Source organism: Arvicanthis niloticus, chromosome 10, assembly GCF_011762505.2.
Source record: "Arvicanthis niloticus isolate mArvNil1 chromosome 10, mArvNil1.pat.X, whole genome shotgun sequence".
Taxonomy (NCBI): Eukaryota; Metazoa; Chordata; class Mammalia; order Rodentia; family Muridae; genus Arvicanthis; species Arvicanthis niloticus.
The window spans coordinates 64,088,210-64,107,982 of NC_047667.1; the positions used below are offsets into that span (position 1 = coordinate 64,088,210).

The window sequence follows — 19,773 nt, forward strand, 5'->3', positions numbered from 1 at the left end:
TTTACGCTTCATTCGTACCTGTTTGAGACAATGATGCTTACAAGAGTAAAACACCAAGAGCTTCACCCAAGTTCTGACTTGATGTTCTTTTAGAAGGCTTCAGAGTGTGAGCTCTTGCCCAGGCTTCTCAAGCTGCACTGCAGACTGCTCAAGTACAACAGGAACTCACAAGAACACTTCAGCACATGAGTGGCATTTGATATACCAAAATAAACAACTCTCAGGTGTTTTAGGGACAATGTCAAGAGGTCAAGAGATCGGGATTCATTTGTGTCAACTTTAAACACAGCATTTTCTTTGATGTTATAATGGTAGAGCAACTTAGTATTTCCCAAGTATACAAATTGACAGGCTCGGTATTGACAAACATTTGGCATGATTAGCATGTCACTAAGCTTTGTGGGGCCAGGGAATATAAAAGGGGCTCAATACTCTGGGAAAGCAGTTTTGGGGTCAACCAAGTTCAAATTTGTGCTCAGCACTCCTACAAACTGGCCAAGTGACTTCCGGGCAAGTTACTCTGTTTTTGTATCACTTTCCCACTAAGATGAACATAATGGGATTGCAAGAAGGGTTCCATTAACCACTTTATATAAATGTCTACTATGGGGGTGTGGGCACACAGTAGGTGCTCATAAATGACAGCTAACAGGAAGTCCAACTTACTTTCTGACCTTTAAAGTGACTGTATCAGTTAATGTTGGACAGCCACAAATTCACCAATTTAAGTGGTACACTTTAGAAAATTTAAACCCCTTACTCAACTGAATGGCAACAAACACACACCTTCTCCTTGGCACAGATGTATTTTGCATGACCTTATGTGAGTTGCTGAGATAAAAGCCTTTCCTCGGTTGCTTTGTTATTTTAAAGTGCAGATGCATTTGAGTCATTTCCCCCTTTGTTTCATATCCTTAAGATCCAAAGCTTCAAAGACAGAATGTCAGCATGCAGTCGATTTATGACTGAACTCTTGAAGAGACACTGAAGAATTACCTTGTCAATCACCCCAAGGACTCTGAAGGCCTTCAGCTCCTCGGCGGGGCTCCTTAGGTTCCAAGGGGGCCTTGAACTTAGTGATCCTGGAGGCTAATGGAAGATATCAAAGATTACACATCAATCAGGGAGGTACTTGAAGGAAGACTGCCTACTGAAGCAAACGCCAGGCCAAAGGAAACCAAATTTATCATAAATCAGAGAAGAGAGATAAAAGGAGAAAGTTAGTGTTTGTCTGTAATGTAAAATGAAAAAATCAAAATAAAGAAAATCAAAAAGAAAAAGCAAGACAAAAGCACAAGTAAATAAGTCATACCACTGAAAACAGTTTTTTAAAAAAGAAAAATTAATGAGCTGATAATGCTTTTAGGGCTGTCACGAGACTTTCTAACAACCAGCTAAGCAGGCCAGCATCAGTGGCAACCTTGAATTTACCCAAGACACACCAAAAGTAATTTAAGAAGAAAACAAACAAACAAAAAAATTATTTAACAGATTCACTTGAAACAGAAGAGGTATAACCTTGAAATAACAGTCCTTAAGTGTTTCTTTATAAAACAAAATAAGCAGTTGGATATTTTAATCTATACCATATTTTTAAAGAGAATTGACAGATTAAAGTTTACCAGAAAAAGCGCCAACCAATGGTGAGAAAAATAAATGCCCCATCACTATAGCCAGTGAGTATTAGAACAGAGTTCAGAGTAATTCATGAGAAAAAGAGCTTTTCTTCAAACATTTGAGTATCTGTGATTTGGAAACCAGTTTATCACTACAAACAAGACCAGCGAGTATGGAGAAAGCTGCCGGAGCGCCACAGTTGGAAACAATCTTAGCCTTCAAACTCTAGAGCTGGAGTCAGCTAAGTCCTGAGAGGAGCAGCGCTCAGGGCGTGTCCAGAAGATTTATATCCAAGAAGGCCTTCTGAAGTTCCTCCTCACAGGAGGCACAAAGCCTTGTCACACAGGACAGACAGCCTTATCAACAAACTAGATTAGAATACAGAGGAGACAGCACGGTAAGGAACCCACAAAGACCCCTCTCTGGACACTTCAGACTGGCACGGCTAGACAGAGCTCTTAATAAGAACTGCACCCTGGTCACTGTGGAGGGTAGGGTCGGGGAACTTAGCAAGGAGGGGACTGGGTACAAGTTGAAATGGGCAAACTATCACCTAGGAAAGAAAATGTCTAAAGACAGCAATTCTCATTGTCTTCACATAGTTCCCTCATCTCTGGGAGCACCAGGCAAATGCTAAATCCAGACCATCTGGACTGGTGATACTGGAGTTGGGAGGTGTTTGGTTAGGTTTGAATTTTGTAGGCAGAGTCTCCTGAAGCCCAGGCTGGCCTCGAACTTGCTTTGTAGCCAAGGTTGATCTTGAACTAAGGATCTTCATGCCTCTACCTCCCACATACTAGAATTACAGGTGTGTACTACATCTGGGTAAGGCTGTGTGTGTGTGTGTGTGTGTGTGTGTGCATGTGTATATTTACATGTGCTCATGTATGTACATGCACATAGAGACAAGAGGTCAACATTGGATGCTTCTTCAATCATTCTCCATCTTACTGTTTAAGAAAGACCTCTCCCCGAACTGCAGCTCCCTGATTGGCTGGTCAGCTCCATGGATCCTGGGGTCATCATCCTTGCCTCCCTGTGCTAGCATTATAGGCATACAATGCTATGTTCACTTTTTACATGGGTGCTGGGATCCAAGATCCTTATACTTTATCAGCCAAGCCATTCTTAGCCCCGGCTTTTGTTTTAAAGATACTTTAACTTGATAAAATATCTCAATTGTACTAGATAATAATAATTTTTAAATGATATAATTTGATTTCTTAGATATGTCTCAAATGTTATTTAATATTGCATTTCATTAGGAACTAAAGTAGATGTCAGAAAACAGAATTATCGCTGCCTCCTTGAAAGCTGAAAACTAAGGAAGATGTTTAATGCATACGAATGTGTATCAAGGTGTCAGTGAATCCACTGGAACTGTCATAAAAACAGTCTCTTCTACAGGATTTACATTGTCTTCATCTTTACCTTCCCATCCCCACACTGAGTGTAGTACTCACAGGAAGTTACTCTAATAATCTCTGTTTTCCTCCTATGCAAAGAGAAACTCAGAAGAATGGATCACTTCCATCACAGAGAGAATGGGATCCGAGACAGACCTCAGCTCCTGCCCTACTGCTGGCAGTCTTTCTATTAAATGCCACACACACACACACATGCACATACACATGCATGTACACATGCACATATGCAAACATGTACATCTTGCTGTATTGGCAACAAAAAAGAAAAGCTGATTGTTATTATAATAAAAGAGCTACCAGAAGAAAGTACTATTTTATCTGTTACATTTGATATTTAATATACCAAGTGCCACAACACACGGCATTCCCCCCACCCCCCTTCTGTTCATATTTCTCAGTCACTGCTCACTGGTCTCAGATTCCAAAGACAGTTTGCTCTGCTTATCCCACTGCATGCACGGTGAGACACAACAGTGCTATGGTATAGACCATGGGTGCATCGAACACCCTTATGTTGATGGCTCCGTCCCAGCTCGGCAGGATTCAAAAGTGAGGGCCCTGGGAGGTGACTGGGTCTTGAGGGTTCTGACCTCATCAATGATTCTACTTATGGATTCATACATAGCTTACAAGACTTTGGGGTTGTGTGTTAATGACATTTAGGAAGTCGGCCTAAGTGGAGAAAAGTAGGTCGCTGGAGACCTGCCTCCCATTCTTACACTCTACCACAAGCCCTTGGTCTTTAACTAAGCTCTGTCATAGGTCAGAAACAACAGGGCCAAGTGACCAGAGTCACAAAACCGTGAGGCAATGTAAATCCTTCCACCTTTTCCACAGCAATTCAAAACCTAAGATGAGACAGGTCATCAAGAGGTGTGAATGGTCTGCTACAGTGAGGGACATAGTGAAGGACTGGAAACCAAAAGTCCATACTTGGGTCCAGTTTCCACAGCCCTTGAATGCCAAGAAGAACCATGTGCACTGTCCTCTCCTGAGTGGGGAGGGCAGGTGCTCCATGTGGGAAAGGAGCTAGAAAGCACTGAGTAGGTGCTGCTGGGGACGGCAGTGATGTGGGCAGATGGGAATAGCAAAGGCAACAGACACAAGACTTCTTTCTTCTTTAAAGTGCTTTGCAAGCTTCAGATCAGACAGGATACACAAAGATTATGAAATAAAGGTATCACTTTTAAAACCTCATACTGTTGGCTTCTATGAGAGAGAGAGTCAGTTTGCTTTGAGGGTGTGGCCCCTGGTGGTTCTAACACACGCCACTGCATGGTCCACAACCATGAATACATAGACAACACACCTTGGGCTTGTGGGTCAAAAAGGACGACACAGAATCAGAAGGGGGTGGGAGGGACTGTGGGGAGTAGATCTGGGAGAAGTGAGGAATGTGTCTGATCAAATACATTTTATGTGCATAGGAAATACTCAAAAACTAAAATTATTCTTAATAATCTCTTATTTCTTATATGTAGTAGCATTTAAATTATCTATAACTCCACAGATCTGTTTCTGTCTTTAGACAGCAAAAGGAAACCTAAATCTTCAGGATTTAATAACATAAAGAGGTTTCAGACACCAGCCCCAGATCTCAGCTTATTTTGTCTTTCTAACAGAAGGACAATGAGAGGCAAGACAGCTAAGCCGTCTCTGATGAGAAAAGCTGGTGGCAGCAGATAGGACTGACCAATAAGTGTATCCAGGTAGGGTGGTACATGCCTGCAATCCTAGCACTCAGGGCTACTGATGCAGGAGGACTGCCATGATAGCAAGGCCAGCCAGGGCTCCATGAGAGACCCTGTCCCAAAATGAGTTAAATAATAAACTTACTTGTAAAAAGCATCACCAGTGCAGCACACTGTTTCAAAGCAGCAGGAAGTGACTTCCTAGGCAACATAGCTGAGGCCCTTGATATAAAAAGTCAGGGTTTCTCTTGTATGTAAGGGCTACTGTAGCACAGGATGTCAAAAAAGATTGGTTAGGTTCATCTACCCACAAGATCTGATGGCCCAACAGAGATGGCAAAATAACACGGCTCAACTCAAGGCCTAAGCCGGGGACACACAGCTCCATGCGATAATGTCCTCAGCCAGCACCTGTGACCTCAGGTAGCACACAGTTAAAATCTGGTTTCTATATCTGTTCTCTAAAAGGTTAAGTGAAGGCTGCCTGACTTCTCCTTTGAGTCGTCAGTTGACCTACCCACAGTCTATTTGATTTATCCCGTGTTCTCAGTATGCAATCTCCACCTGCCTACAGATGCAGCCTTCCTCAAACTATAGCATATATGCACATTGCTTGAGGACTTATCAAAGTAGAAAATAGTATTCAGGAGGGCTGATGTGGGCCCCAAGAATTTGTGCTCCCAGCAGGCTCCCTGGTGGGGCTGCTGCTGCTGGTTCACCAGCCCCACTCAGAATGGAGTGAGAACACCTCAAAACACCCGAGCAGGAGTCATTTGTTCCTGTTAGAGAAAACACAGAACAGACAAAAGGAGAAAAAAGGTCTCCAGAACCTGACTCTGGGTGAGGACAGTGCTAGATACTGGTTACCTCTGCACTAGGCAGGCCGGAGGCCGGCTGGGGTTATGCAGAAAGACCCTCAAACTCAGAACTTCAATGTCTAGCAGAGTCCCTGAACTCTAGCTCCTCTGACAGGTTCTAGCTTTGCAACTCCTTCCTGGGCAAATGGCTGCTCGAGCACGCTCAGCCACCCCTAGGTGGCTAGCCCACCTGACATTTAACCTCCTGTAACGGAGTCCTGTGCCCTATTACCACGTCTCTCGGTGAATTTCAACATCTTCTAATGATTCTTGTCGAGTTGGCCAACATCAGCAAACAGATGTGCTACCAGTGTGCTCAAAATCTACAGGGCACCCAGAACATTCTGCACGGTGATGTTCAATCACCCCCAGTAACTGTGGGATAGAATGGTATTTACATGTTTTATGTCCCACATTTAGATAATTTACTGTGCCTTTTCTACATTTGATTTAAAATTTTATTTAGACAAAAATGTTATTTTAAGTCTTTTGCAATTTGGATACATACATACATATACATACATACATACATTAATAGATGAAAGCCACTGTCCCTATAGCCCAGAGTCTGCTTAATCAGAGGCCTGCCTCTCCAATGTTCTTGGTGCCTTTCAGGTATGATGTATGAAGGAAAACTGGGATGTATTCTGCTGGTTTCTTTTCCAACATTTGTTTGCAAAGGATATAATTACAAGTAATGGGAAATTCAGGTTTTCTACGTTTACAACCCAAGAGGTTCCAAAGTTCATAAAGCAAAGAAAAGGCCTGGACAGAAGCAGCAGCCACTGTTGAGAGGGGCAGAGGGAGACCAGCAGTGGTAAAGCCCCAAAGGATTCCTTTATCTACTGAAGCAGCTACAAGGAGATGTTTGCACAAGGATTCTTCAGAGAAGCCACGTCTGCTTTGCACAGCAACAGAGAGGAGGAAGGGGCAGAATCACTCACACCAAACCTTACCACGCTGGCTGAAAGTCAGATTCAAAGACTATTAGCAAAGAGAAACAATGAACTCACCAAGCTAATCTCAAGAAAATAACCAAGCCTACTGCAGACCAGTGTGGAGGAGACAGGCTTCACAGAGAACACACAAACGGCAAATGAAAAGCAAATGTTTACCATGAAGAATAATGCCACGTCTACTCTCTCCCCCAGCTGCCCTCACCAGAAACAAACACAAATTACACATCAGATCAGAGTCAGCGAGAACATCCCCCATCCCAGTGTGCCAGCTCGGGCAGTCTCTATAGGCCCTGACTCCTGAGTTCCAGAGCCACAGACGTGCTTGAAGGTTGGAGAAGAGGTGCTGTGTCATACTCTATGTGGCTCCCACGGATCTAGCTGGATGCTATACATCAAGTCTTCACAGGCATTTCATGAGTGAGCAGCCCCATATACTCAGCCTTCCTCTTTAGACCCCAGCTTTATTTTCACGACAAGTGTGCTTAAAGTGAGATTCTGCCTCATCTACGTAGTAGCTGTAGTCTCCAGATCAGGAAGTACCCAGGAGGCCTTGTGTTGATTTGCTATGACTCCAAGTATATCATACCCATGTACAGAATGTTACATTACAGTCAGTATGAACTAATAAAGTAAATCTTACAAAAAGAAATTGACTCTGTGGAAAGCCAGTAGATTACCGATCAGGGATGCATAGCGGGGATACAAGGCAGCTCAGGTAACATTCAAAATGACTACTGGGGCATTCTTAATATACATCAGCCATACCCGATGGATTTGGTAAAGCATGTCTGTTCACAAGAGCTCATGCTATTTGATGCTTTCATTAGTGTCCCCAAAGCAAAATAGAGAGTGAAGACACTTGCTCTGTAAGGGACAGAAACTTCAATCCGTAACTATGAATGGCGTTCTTTAATTTGAATAATCATAGTGACCACCCAGCAGAGGAGCATGAGCACCCTCCTGGTCCAGATCCAGAAACATACTCCCTGGGACTAACAATGGGAGACCCTACTCCCAGTATATGCATGTGTGTGTGCGCACACACACTCACTTAAAAAAATGCAATTTAAAACAAAAATTTTGTCTATTTCATGGCTTAAGTGACAGAATATGATACCAGGCCTGCCTGCCTATGGTAGTTTGTATATGCTTGGCCCGGGGAGTGGCACTATTGGAGGTTCGGCCTTGTGGGAGTAGGTGTGGCCTTGTTGAAGGAAGTGTGTCACTGTGGACATGGGCTTTAAGATCCTCCTCCTAGATACCTGGAAGCCAGTCTTCTCCTGTTTGCCTTCAGAATAAGGCGAAGAACTCTCAACTCCTCCTGCACCATGCCTGCCTAACCATTGCCATGCTCCTACCTTGATGATAATGGACTGAACCTCTGAACCTGTAAGCCAGCCCCAATTAAAAGTTGTCCTTGTAAGAGTTGCCTGGGTCATGGTGTCCGTTCACAGCAGTAAAACCCTGACTAAGACAGAAGTTTGTAATGGACTAGGGTATTGCTGTGATAGGCTTAGCCATGCTTTTGTTTGGAGGAATGTGTATTTGGGGACTACGGAAAACAGTGGAATGCTTTAAGTGGGGTTTAATGGGCTATACTAGTAGGAATAAGAAAGACTGTTGCTAAGCATGATTTGAACTGTGGGAGCCTGGCTATAGAGGTTTTGGAGGAGAAGAATTCTAGTTGTGTCAGAGAGACTATTCTTGCAATATTTTGGTGAAGAATGTGGCTGCTTTTTTGCCCTTGTCTGAAAAGTCTACCTGAGGTTAGGGTGAAAACAGTTAAGCTAATTGCATTAACAAAAGAGGTCTCGTCGAAACAACCCAGCTTAGACTCTGTGCTGTGGTTTAGTCTCAGGAAGAGTGTTTTGATGAAGCATAGGAAGTTTAAAAAGAAAAAATACAAAATACACGGTTCAAAGATTAAAGGGGTACCAGGAGCTGAACCCTATGTTCAAGGAGATAAATAGCCTAAGGGAGTGTTGACCTCAAAGCAAGTTCAGACATGGTAGTACACACCTTTAATTCCAGGAGACGGTGGCAAGCAGCTCTCTGAGTTCAAGGCCAGCCTGAGACAGAGCAAGTTCCAAGCAGAGAAAGCTTAAGTCCAGGGGTGCTGCTGGTACACACCTTTAACCCCAGCATTAAGGAGACAGAGCCATGCAGATCTCTTGAGTTCAAGGTCAATGTACAGAGTGAACAAGTTCTAGGACAGCCAAGCTTAGACAGTGAAGGAGTTGGAAAACAGAAAGCTAGAGATAATGTACTAGAACAAGGGGCCATGCTCCAGCCCCGGCAAGCAGCAGAACTCGGCAGCTTTGGCCACGTGGCTCTGACATAGAGGGGACTACTAGGACAAGTGCTGCTGGTTAACCGGAGCTAAGACGTTAGTGGTGATTAAGAAGAGACCAGCATCACTGAAGTGAAACCTTCTGGGAAGTATTTTCTGAGAGCACAAAGAAGCCGTGTTCCAGAGATAGCCAAGGTTGTACCTCGTGCTGCAGCTGTACTTGGTAATATCTAAGAGTCACCCAGGTGGTACTAGTTTTGAAGGCATGAAGGGGTCATGAAGAACAGCTGAAGCTTGGCACTGTGAGAGGCCAAGGAAGGACACTGGTGAAGATCTAGCCTCAGTTGCAGTTGACACCCCAGGACTGAAGGGGTCATGCAAAGGAGTTGAGGCTTGGCACCATGAAGAGAGCCTATGAGAGGCTATTGGTGAAGCCTAGTTGCAGCAGAACTCAGGCTACTGGAGAGGCCAGCACCATGGGATGACCACCAAGAACAGCAGCAGCAGTGCAGTGGCATCAACCAGAGCTGGAGGAGTGACCCTTCAAGCTCTTCAGAGGAGCCCATAAGATCATGTGGCTCCTAGACACTGAAACAAGCAGCTGTGAAGCTGAAGTTGCCTTGGAGAGCCCATGATGATGAAAATGCCAGAGCTGTGGGATATCTGCCGAGGAAAGCTGCTCACAGGGAGGAAAACCAGGCAAAGGGCATTGTGCTGAAGTCAGCAAAGATGAAAGGAGTGGGAGATCTGAAGACCACTTGGACATCAGCCATGAAGATGCAGAGTTTGGAGTTTGTCCAGCTGGTTTTTGTTTGTTTGTTCCAGTATTTTCTCACTATGACATTTTAGAATGGTAATGTATATCCTGTGATGTTAAAGGTATATGATCTGCTTTTTGATTTTGACTTTATAGGGGATTACAGATCCGTGATTGAATGACTCTCAGAAAGGACTTTGAGCTTTGGATTTTTAACATTGGGAGACGTTTGAACTTGGACTAAATGTATTTTGCATTATGCTATGATTAGGTATGGCTCTCATAGACTCTTATGTTTGATCAATCCTGTGGGGGCCAAGGAGTGGAATGTGGTGGTTTGAATATGCTTGGCCCAGGGAGTGGCACTATTTAGAAGTATAGCCTTGATGGAGTAGGTGTGGCCTTGTTGAAGGAAGTGTGTCACTGTGGACATGGGCTTTAAGATCCTCCTCCTAGATGCCTGGAAGCCAGTCTTCTCCTGTTTGCCTTCAGAACAAGATGTAGAACTCTCAGCTCCTCCTGCACCATGCCTGCCTGGGTACTGCCATGCTCCTTCCCACCTTGATGATTATGGACTGAACCTCTGAACCTGTAAGCCAGCCTCAACTAAATGTTGTCCTTTTAAGACTTGCCTTAGTCATGGTGTCTGTTCGCAGCAGTAAAACCTAACTAAGACACTGCCTCTTGGATCAATTAATAAAGTAAACTAAACATGTTCTCCCATTAAAAAAAAAAAACCTTAGTAAGAATTTAAAACAGAAAAGCTACTTCCAGAAACTGGACAAATCCAGACAGACCTGACATTAAAGCTATAAAAACAATAATGTTTCTAAAGCCTCATGCCATGTAGACAGGGCTGGGGTAGTCCCAGATAACCTAAAACACCAGCACAGCACTGTGCCTCAGCAGCTGCAGGCAGCCACCAGAAAACCCTTGCAGGACTCACTCTACAACAGCTTCAATCGGCAGATTAGGCTACACAGGTATGCACAAGAACTGTGGCTCAAAAGCCCAGGGTGCACAAGAACTGTGGCTCAGAAGCTCAGGGTGCACAAGAAGTGTGACTCAGAAGCCTGGGGTGCACAAGAAGTGTGACTCAGAAGCCCGGGGTGCACAAGAAGTGTGACTCAGAAGCCCAGGGTGCACAAGAACTGTGGCTCAGAAGCTCGGGGTGCACAGAACTGTGGCTCAGAAGCTCGGGGTGCACAGAACTGTGGCTCAGAAGCTCGGGGTGCACAGAACTGTGGCTCAGAAGCTTGAGAGCATCTTGCAGGTAGTGAGGTTAGGATTACAGGAAGCATGTTGGTTTGATCTACATTGTCAACCTGACTTGGAATCACCTAAGAGACACCTCTGGACATGTCTGTGAGGATGTTTCCGGAGAGGTTGAACTGAAGAAGGAAGACCCATCCTATGTGGGCAGCACCACAGCAAGCTATCAGATGCAGAACAGAATAAACAGAGGAAAAAAGATAGAACTCACAGAACACCCACTCGGCCTCTGCTTCTTCTCCACAGAGATAAGAGCAAGCACGAGCTGCTTCCGCCTCTGTGCCCCACCCCACTGTGACCACCAGGATCCAGGATCAGCGTTCCTTCCTTAAATTCTGTCCTTATCTGCCCAGGGCAGAGACAAAGGCATATAGAAGGTGTGAGGAAGGCAATGGGAGGGTCTCTTGTACTCTTCTCTGTGCCTTCCTTTCTGACAATAACTTAAGAAAATTACAGAAAAATTCCAAAGACCAAAATTCTCCAACATTCTAATTATAAATAAAACTGAAAGACAGAACAAAAACAAAACAAAAAGGTTTCGGACAGAGGCGGCTCCCAGCATACCTGTGGTCCTGTGTCGAGCTGAGGCGTTGCCCGGAGGCTACAGATGCTCTCTGCACGCATGAGGTACTCCGCTGTCCTTCTCTTCACAGCCTCCCGGCGCGTGGGACTTGACTCTCCTGAGAGAACAAAACAGAAGTCTGGCCTTGTGAGAGGGAAACAGGCATTTTAACCCCATCGAGCAAGTAATTCCTCTTCACCCAATTCACATCTGTAACTGTGAGGAAGAGGGTGATGGGAAATGGCTTCAACCTTACCCCACAGGTGTTTAGTCTGCCCAAAGCTGACAGGCTGCTCTCTGAATGTGCACTGCAGCTCAGCATGTTAAGGAGTGTCAAGTATATATAAAACTGTAGAAAGTCCTGAGGGTGGGAGCCAGGTCCTGGTTCAGTCAGTATTCCAACTGAAAAACTAGGGTCAGACATAATGTTTATTAGGAAGCAGTGCCCTGGGACTGACAAATGCAGACAGCACAAACATCCAATCCAACCCAAGAACAAAACCACTTAGTAATTCTGAATTAAAATCACACTAAGTGAGTTGTGTATGCTTTGTTGGCAACCGGTTGTCACTCATCTTACACAGGAAAGAAGGAACATACCTAAAATCCTGACAGTATAAATTACATAAGTCTGTTAATAAACCTGGGTCTCTGCCTCCTAAGAACAGCATCCAAATTCTCAAGACTCAAAAGCTTAGCAAGCATCGGCTTCTTGCCTCTTCAGAATGGGATGTTGTGTGTGACTAAGACGCACCATTTCATTCAGATGGATAAAAGACCATGTGTTACTGTGTCGTGTGTGTGTGTGTGTGTGTGTGTGTGTGTGTGTGTGTGTTATTTGGGACTGGATAACTACAGCTTGGAAGATTCTCTGGGGAAGATTCTCCCTCTCTCGGCAGTCATTCATCTAGTGGTAGGGACTTCCCTCATCTACACTAGGATGTCACCTGGTGCTGTCACTGTGTAGTTCTTGTGACCTTAGCTGACCATACTCCTATAGATTTCATAGATGCAGCCTCACTGACATATATAGACGATATTACCTCATAGCAGACTTCCTGGTCCCCTGGGTCAACCTTTCTTCCCCCTGTTTCACAATGTCCCTACACACACACACACACACACACACACACACACGTTGGAGAACCCTGCTAGTAAGGTTGCAGTACCCCATGACCAGATGGCTCTGAGTTTGGTGCAAAATGGAGGACTCCCGTTCTCAGCTGGGCCTCCCTGTCTCTGCCTGTCTGGAGAGTGTCCCTGAACACAGGTGCCTGGCCTTATCAGAAGAATGACCTTATACAGAGACTCAACTCAGCACCCACTATGGCTTCCGGGTCACATGATAATTAGATACTGTACTGTGTCCTAAAAGCCCTTATATACCCTATTCCTGGAACAATAATGTTGACTTGTCTCGATGAAGCTGATCCCAGAACTTAATCAGTTGGCACTCACAGCCAATTAAACCCTGCCACCACCACCCCCACTGATCTTTGTGGACTGGTGGCCAATGGCCCATGAGGAAGCGCACACACACACACACACCCCAAAATCAAAAAAGGAAACCACATAAATAACTGCCTCATGGTTGTGAGATGATGTCACACACAAACAGTGCTGTTCTCCAGTTCTGCACACCCAGGCCTGGGCTGGGCTCACTGTTTTGGGCTGTGGTATCCACCACATTCCAGGTAATATTCAGCAAGTTCTAACTTACACCTCCACTTAGCATTTGTTAAGCTTCAAACTCAGCTCTAAGTAGTAAGCCTGTCCCACGCGCTCACTTGAGATCCGTGCTGAGTTACGGAATACATGGCCACAGCCACATACAGTCCCAATCACAGTTTGTCACCAAATCACTGCTTTTTAAACTTTTGGCTTTTCTGCCAATTTCTAGGCAGTCTCCATAGTAACAGAGAAACGAGGACTATAAGCCAGCACTGAAATGAACTCCTGCTGCTGATGGTGGGCCACTTCCATGGAAACTACAAGCGTAAGAGAAACACTGGGAAGGCTTCAGAATGTACCTTCCATATACAGATGATGTGATGCCTCCACTCGGCCCCTTCAGAGGCCATGGTGACTGACAAACAGCAGCCATGGATGAAGACCAGCCCTTGAGAGAGTTGTCAGTCAATGCCCATGTCCTGGACTAGAACACAAAGATAAAGCTACAGATCTCCAGAATAGCTCCAACTCATATTGTTCACAAAGTGTTTCAAACAGGTTTTAAGTGAGTGAAAATGATCACTTAGCTGAGCAGGCATTGTCACTAGGCTTTGGCATTCCAAGGAGAAAGACTCCCACTATTCAAGATTGATGGTTAATCCTGTCAAACTGACTGGGTTGACTTTTTAAACACCTACATTTCTGGATGTCTGTGAAAGTGTTTCTAGTGATGGCTGCCATGTGGAGCAGGGAGCTGAGGTGGGAAAGAGCCACCCTGCATAGGGTGTTGGGGATTGAGAGCAGAATGGGGCTTTCTTGCACAGCTCCATCCTACCTAAGCAGAGGGAGTTTCCAAACTCCAGATCCTCCAGCCTAGGATGCATTCTCAGCAACTCAACAAGGACCTTCCGGTAACATCCCTGATCTTTCTTGTCCCAAGCCACCTGATTTATTAGACTGCTGTTTTCCTGGGCTCCCCAGCCCATAGACAGCATTGTGTCTACTCAGACTCTGACAGCATAAACCACTGAGCATAGCTGACACTCACATATGCACATAAAAACTGAGTTAAATCTAAAAGGAAAAATTAGAAACTGCATTTCTCTGGACACCAACTCCGATGTTTTACAGAATACATGTTCTCTGTATGCTAGAGTATGGGAATACTAAAATGGGAATACTAAAGTATGCAAAAGTCATGACCACTGGGCACCCCTTCATCGAATTGCACTCTACTTATAAAAAAAAATGTATTTCTTCTCTTTTGTAACTGAAAATAAGAGCCCAGGATGGGAAATGTTTTCTCAGTTACAGAGGTAATTTTAAACTTGACACCTAAGCCAGGTCTGTTCCAATTTGGAGGTGAGGTATGCTCCAGATGCCTAAGTGTTATCCTCAGCTGTTGGGTACAGCCTCTGAGATGGCTCCTCCTGAGGCTCTGCAGACCCACAGGTGGATTCACCTTGTGACTGCACTGCTGAGAGGTGACAAAAAGGCTTGGAAACCAGGTCTAATTGGAGGGAACAGGTCACTGGGCTGGTCTTTTGGGGGGGGGCTCATCTTGTCCCGGGTCCCTCTCTGCTCTTCTTGCTCCCTGGCTGATTGTGAGGTGGGCGGCTCTGCCAATACTCCCAAGTCACTCTTCTTCCAACCTCAAGCAGAGCAATGGACAGCTGACATTGGACTATAGCCTCAGAGAGTCTAAGCCAAACTGTCCCTCTGTGGCATCTGGCACAGAAGGAAAAAAAGAAAGTGAACTTAAAAGTTGATTGTCCTATTTGAGTAGAAAAAAAAAAAAAAAAAGCATGGAGAAGCACAGCAAGCAGGTGACAAAGGAAAATAAAGTTGAGCAGGCGCACACAGCATTGCACGGCAAGGTGCAGTCAGACACCCAGGCTGACAGACAGATGCACAGACATTAGAGCTCACAGCTACATTCTCACCATGAAAGGGGCCTAGAAGAAATATAAGAACCTAGTTTAAAAGCTGCATTATTAGACATACAAAGAAAAAAGAAATCTACATTTTGATGTAATTCTAAAAAAACCAACTGTCATAACAAGGTCAGTATGAGAAAATGGTTCTTGCAGGGGAGAAACATCTCCCACCTGTGTTGGTTACCCCAGAACTGACTTGAGAATCAGAGTCTTTTCTCACTTATCTACCAAGGAGCAAAAGGCACATTCTAAGTCACACAGGGGGCAGAAGCCAGTCCCACCCACACTAGCAGCTCTTCCACTCCAGCCTCTTCCATCTGCCCTCACTGCTCAACAGGAAAGCACTGAATGCAGAACTGGCCAGCCCAGACCTCTGGGGAACCGGCTGTCCATAGGTGCACCTCGCCAGCAATCTCCGGAGCCTTTCAGGGTGTCCTAGCCAAATTTTCAACACATGCACAGAACCTGATCCCCACACAAGCCTCTCCTGAGCACATCCTATCCATGAGCACATGCTTGCACTCTCTCTCTCTTTCTCTTTCTCTCCCTTTCTCTCTCCCTCCCTTCCTCCCTCCCTCTCCATCTTTCTCTCTTTCTCTCTCTCTCCCTCTCTCTCTTTCTCTGCCCACAGGGTGGCCTCAGGCTTCCCTGGGCTTCCTCACTTCAGCAAGGACATCAGGCCAATCGTGCACTGTGGTGAGTTCTGTTTGTTGCTTTTTCTTTGCTTTTTCTTTTGTTTTTGTTTTACATCTGGGTCACATGAAAGAATGCTCCTATTTAAGATGGCCTTGGTGGCTACAGTTTTTAAGTGATGATTGACTATATTTAATGATGCTTTGTTCTTCTCAGGTATAGCCTACCATTTCCACCTTATGTTAAGTGTTCTGAAAACAAAAGGCAACCTTGAAAGAAGGAATGATTTGCCCATCTGCATGTCTTGCAGGAGGTGAAGCCCACAGCACTTCAGTGTGTAACAAGAGCCGGTCAGTCGGGGAATCAGCTTTGTATTGAGCCAACCCCCTATCAATGTTGTTCTCAAAACCAGTTGTTAAGTGACCCCCAGAAGTGAAGAAGTTACCAAAACCAGTTAAAGCAAAAGTCCTAACAGTGCTCTCTGCTTCCTCAGAATGCTACCCTGTCAGTCTCAGCTCAGCAGGCTCCCAGCAGACCCTGTGCTAACTCCAGTCCAAGAGCCAACTATTTCTCTCTGTTCCTTACCTTTACTTTATTTTGTAATTTTAAAAAAAGATAATCAAAAGATTTTCATTTCTTTCAAACTATCATTGCTGGTCATGTGTAGGATCTCACACCCTTAATCCCAGCACTCAAGACACAAAGGCAGGTAGATCTCTGTGAGTTCAAGGCCAGCTGGGTTGGGTCTTTTTGTTTGGTTTTGAAACAGGGTTTCAAAGACCATACTGGCCCATGATCAGCCTCTAAGGATTGGTATTGCATGTGTGCACCACCATGTGCAGCTCTTGTTTTTCTTTGTTTTTAAAATGAGGTCTCACTGTGTGATGTCATACCTCAGTCCCTGAATCCTGGGATACTGCATCAGCCCCACCCGGACTCTCAGCACTAACATCAAGACATGCACCACCACACCTCACTAAAAGCTGGCTTTCTGCCTGGTCCTGATCTGTCCATTAGTTTCAGTGCTAAGACTGAGCCCAGGACCTTGAGTATGTCGCACAATGCTATACAAGACCCCACCACTGAGCTATATCCTCCTCACCTGTGGTAAGAGACTCTCCTGATTCCTAAAGATCTAATATTCTTATGTTCTCAAGTCAAACGGCTTGTAAAGATAGAGAGAAACATTAAAATCCACATTAGAAGGAACTAACTGGCCAGGCACACGGTACTAGGAGGCTGAGGCAGGAGAATTAGGAAAAAGAAACAGAGACAAAAAAAGAGAATGAAGACTCCAGAGAAAGGAGGCCACTGGTAGGAGAGCCTCCCTTCAAGTCTGGTGACCTGAGTTTGACCCCTGAGCCCCACATATATAACTGACTGACTAGCTAAAATGCAAAAGGATTGTTGTGCTTTACAATATGGGCTAAAGATACAAGAAAAGTTGAAATGAAAATCATGCCAATTAATATCTGACTCTCTGGTAACTAGAGAAAAACCCCTAACATCCACAAAGCCTTCTGCTCACCCTTTCATCAGCTATATGAAGGACCACAGTACAAGTGGCGATCCACAAAAGAACCAACCGTGACAGCTGTTTTCTTCCTTTTCTTAAGATTCATCTTCACTTTATGTGTATGGGTACTTGTCTGCATGTATGTATATGTACCATGTGAATGTCTGGTGCCCCAAGGAAGCTAGACAGAGGCATAGATCCCCTGGACCTGTGGTTAAAGAGAATTGACAGCTACCATGTGGGTCCTGGGAACTGAACCTGGGTTCTCTGCAAGTGCTCCTAGCCACTGAGTTGTCTCTCCAGCCCCAACAACTGTTTTCTTAATACCATATTAATCTACCTCATTTTTCCTTTGAAATCAAGTAACATGAAAGGAAGGGGTTGTAAGTACTTTATTATTTAATTTTCTAGAAGATTCACAGGTTCCATAAACACATCCCTTCCTTTAAAAAAAAAAAAAAATGTAACTACACTTATTTATTGTGTGTGCCACGGCACACAAGTAGACATCAGAGTCAACTTGCACAAGTCAAGTTTCTCCTTTCACAATGTGACACCGTACTGCATTCAAGTCATCCAGCTTGTGGGAACGCCTTAATGCACATAGCCCCTCAGCAGCTCCAACAGCCCCCTGGTTAAGCACTAACTGACTTGTATCCATCAGAACCAGAGCACACAGCTCATCTTCCTGGAGTCTCTTTAAAATGAGGCTGCACCTCTCCCACTATAGCAGCTCAGACTGTGCAGCACTCCTGGACTAGACTGCTCGAGCTAACTGCAGGACACACAGGGATCTTCCCAGCAATGACCTCCTTGTTAAGGAAGGAGCTAAGGCCAAAAGCTCTCTCTCGCATTTACTCCTGGCCCTCCCACCCACGCCTGCAGGACAGAGGCCTGGATACTAAACTAGGTTCCAGTGGCACTGTCACCTCAATGCTGTCTCAGGACATCACATACAGAAGACCCTGCAATAAAACTTTGCTAACTGAATAAGCAAATGAGCTACTTTGCACCAGCAGTACAGTGTCAGCCTAAAGACACAGTGGTCTGCTCTCCCCTTATCCACAGGGATTAGTTCTAGACATCCAGTGGACATCCAAAGTCTCCAATAGAGCCAAGTCTACATAAAGCTACTGCTGTGCCATAAACAACCAAGACAAGGTCTAAGTGACTGATGGTCAGGCAGGTACATGACATACAGATGTTAGACAAAAGGATGGCTTGTGTCCCAGGCAAGATGACACAGGACTTCAGGACTTGACTCAGAAGGGCACACATTTATTATACTAACTGTGGCTTTCTCCAAATTTCTAATTATTGTCAAACTGGAGCAGGGAACAGGGGACTATATCTTGACAGCTAGGGGTGCCTCTCTTACCCCTCCCTATCCCTGGGTGCCTTTCTCCCAAAAAGCAACAAATTCATAAGGTGTGTGGTTAGAGACCACAGTCTCTGTCACTGAAATGTACATGAAAGGACCCTAGGAGAATAAGCAACACGGTCACACTAAAAGGGGAAGTGACATTTTGATATAATTTTGCTTGAAATTGTCAAAACAGTATCAACAAGAAACACAGGTATTCTAAGGAACTGTAAACCACAAGTAAGTAGGTCGAAGTTTACCAACTATTTCTCCTACTTGACAGCCACAGTTGTGAAAGACTTTTTAATGGTTTGTAAAAGCACAAGAGGCATGCCCTGTGACCTGAAGTTCTTCAAATAACACTCACTTCTGTGGCCACCCACTGCAGCGTGGTAGCTGCTAAGGAAAGGCAGGTTCACACTCAAACGAGAACCAACCAGAGGCTGAACTGAGCAGTTCACACAGAGCAACGCTTAGTCATGAACCCGTAACAACCTGCGAGTTACACATCACAGCTCTTAATGCAAGGAGTCACAGAACAACCTTAAAACTTTCTCAGAGAGCCTAAGAGCCTGTCAGTGCGAAAACAGTAGTTTCCAAACAGCTAGACAGTCATTTTCCACTTGAGGTTTGGGGTTTATTTTTTATTTAATTTGATTTACATTATTCCTGGATATTTACATTTCTTCCTATCTGAATCAATAATGTCTTTAGTAATCACGGGCTTAACCCAGTCTTTTGAAGTGAACGTTTGTAAACTGTATTGCTGAGGATATGAAATGTGCTAAGGCTGCTGACAGAGGTCGTCTGCTCAGCCCTGGGGAGTTCTCTGTCCCTGGCTTGTGAGGCACAGCAGCTGTGCCTCACACAGACTCACATGAATGAAAATATTTAGATGAGAAGCCACCCACTTAGTTTATTTTCCATATGACTTTCCTGTAATTATTTTGTAAACTGTTCACACAACAATACATAAAAACATCTGCAAAAACAGGTAATTAATGTGTCAAGCCACACTAATGCATTTTTTATGGTGTCCATGCTTCGTCAACTGTAATTATAACTCTTTTTTAAGCAGATGATGATGTGTTTGTTGCAGTGTGCAAGTGGTGATTTCAGATGCTCTGTTTACTGCTCATACAATCTGAATATCAAACTCCATCGCTACTTTACCAGCAGTGCTTTACCTAGCTTTTTGCTGAAGCACGAAAGCACTGCTCT

General features: G+C 44.6%; 1 protein-coding gene across 9 annotated transcripts in view; it reads right to left on the reverse strand.

Annotated features, from left to right (window-relative positions):
- Positions 1-19,773, reverse strand: part of Rps6kc1 (ribosomal protein S6 kinase C1) — a 149,408-nt gene that overhangs the window by 63,614 nt on the left and 66,021 nt on the right. For 6 of the 9 annotated variants that reach the window (XM_076941605.1, XM_034513362.2, XM_076941610.1 and 3 more), the window contains 2 exons: positions 11,435-11,550; positions 997-1,089 (listed from right to left, as the gene is read on the reverse strand). In XM_076941605.1, the coding sequence (XP_076797720.1) occupies positions 997-1,089; positions 11,435-11,550 (209 nt within the window). Of the gene's footprint in view, positions 1-996; positions 1,090-11,434; positions 11,551-11,688; positions 11,779-19,773 lie in introns of those variants that run through there. The other 3 variants (XM_076941606.1, XM_076941607.1, XM_076941611.1) reach the window with 2 other exon arrangements.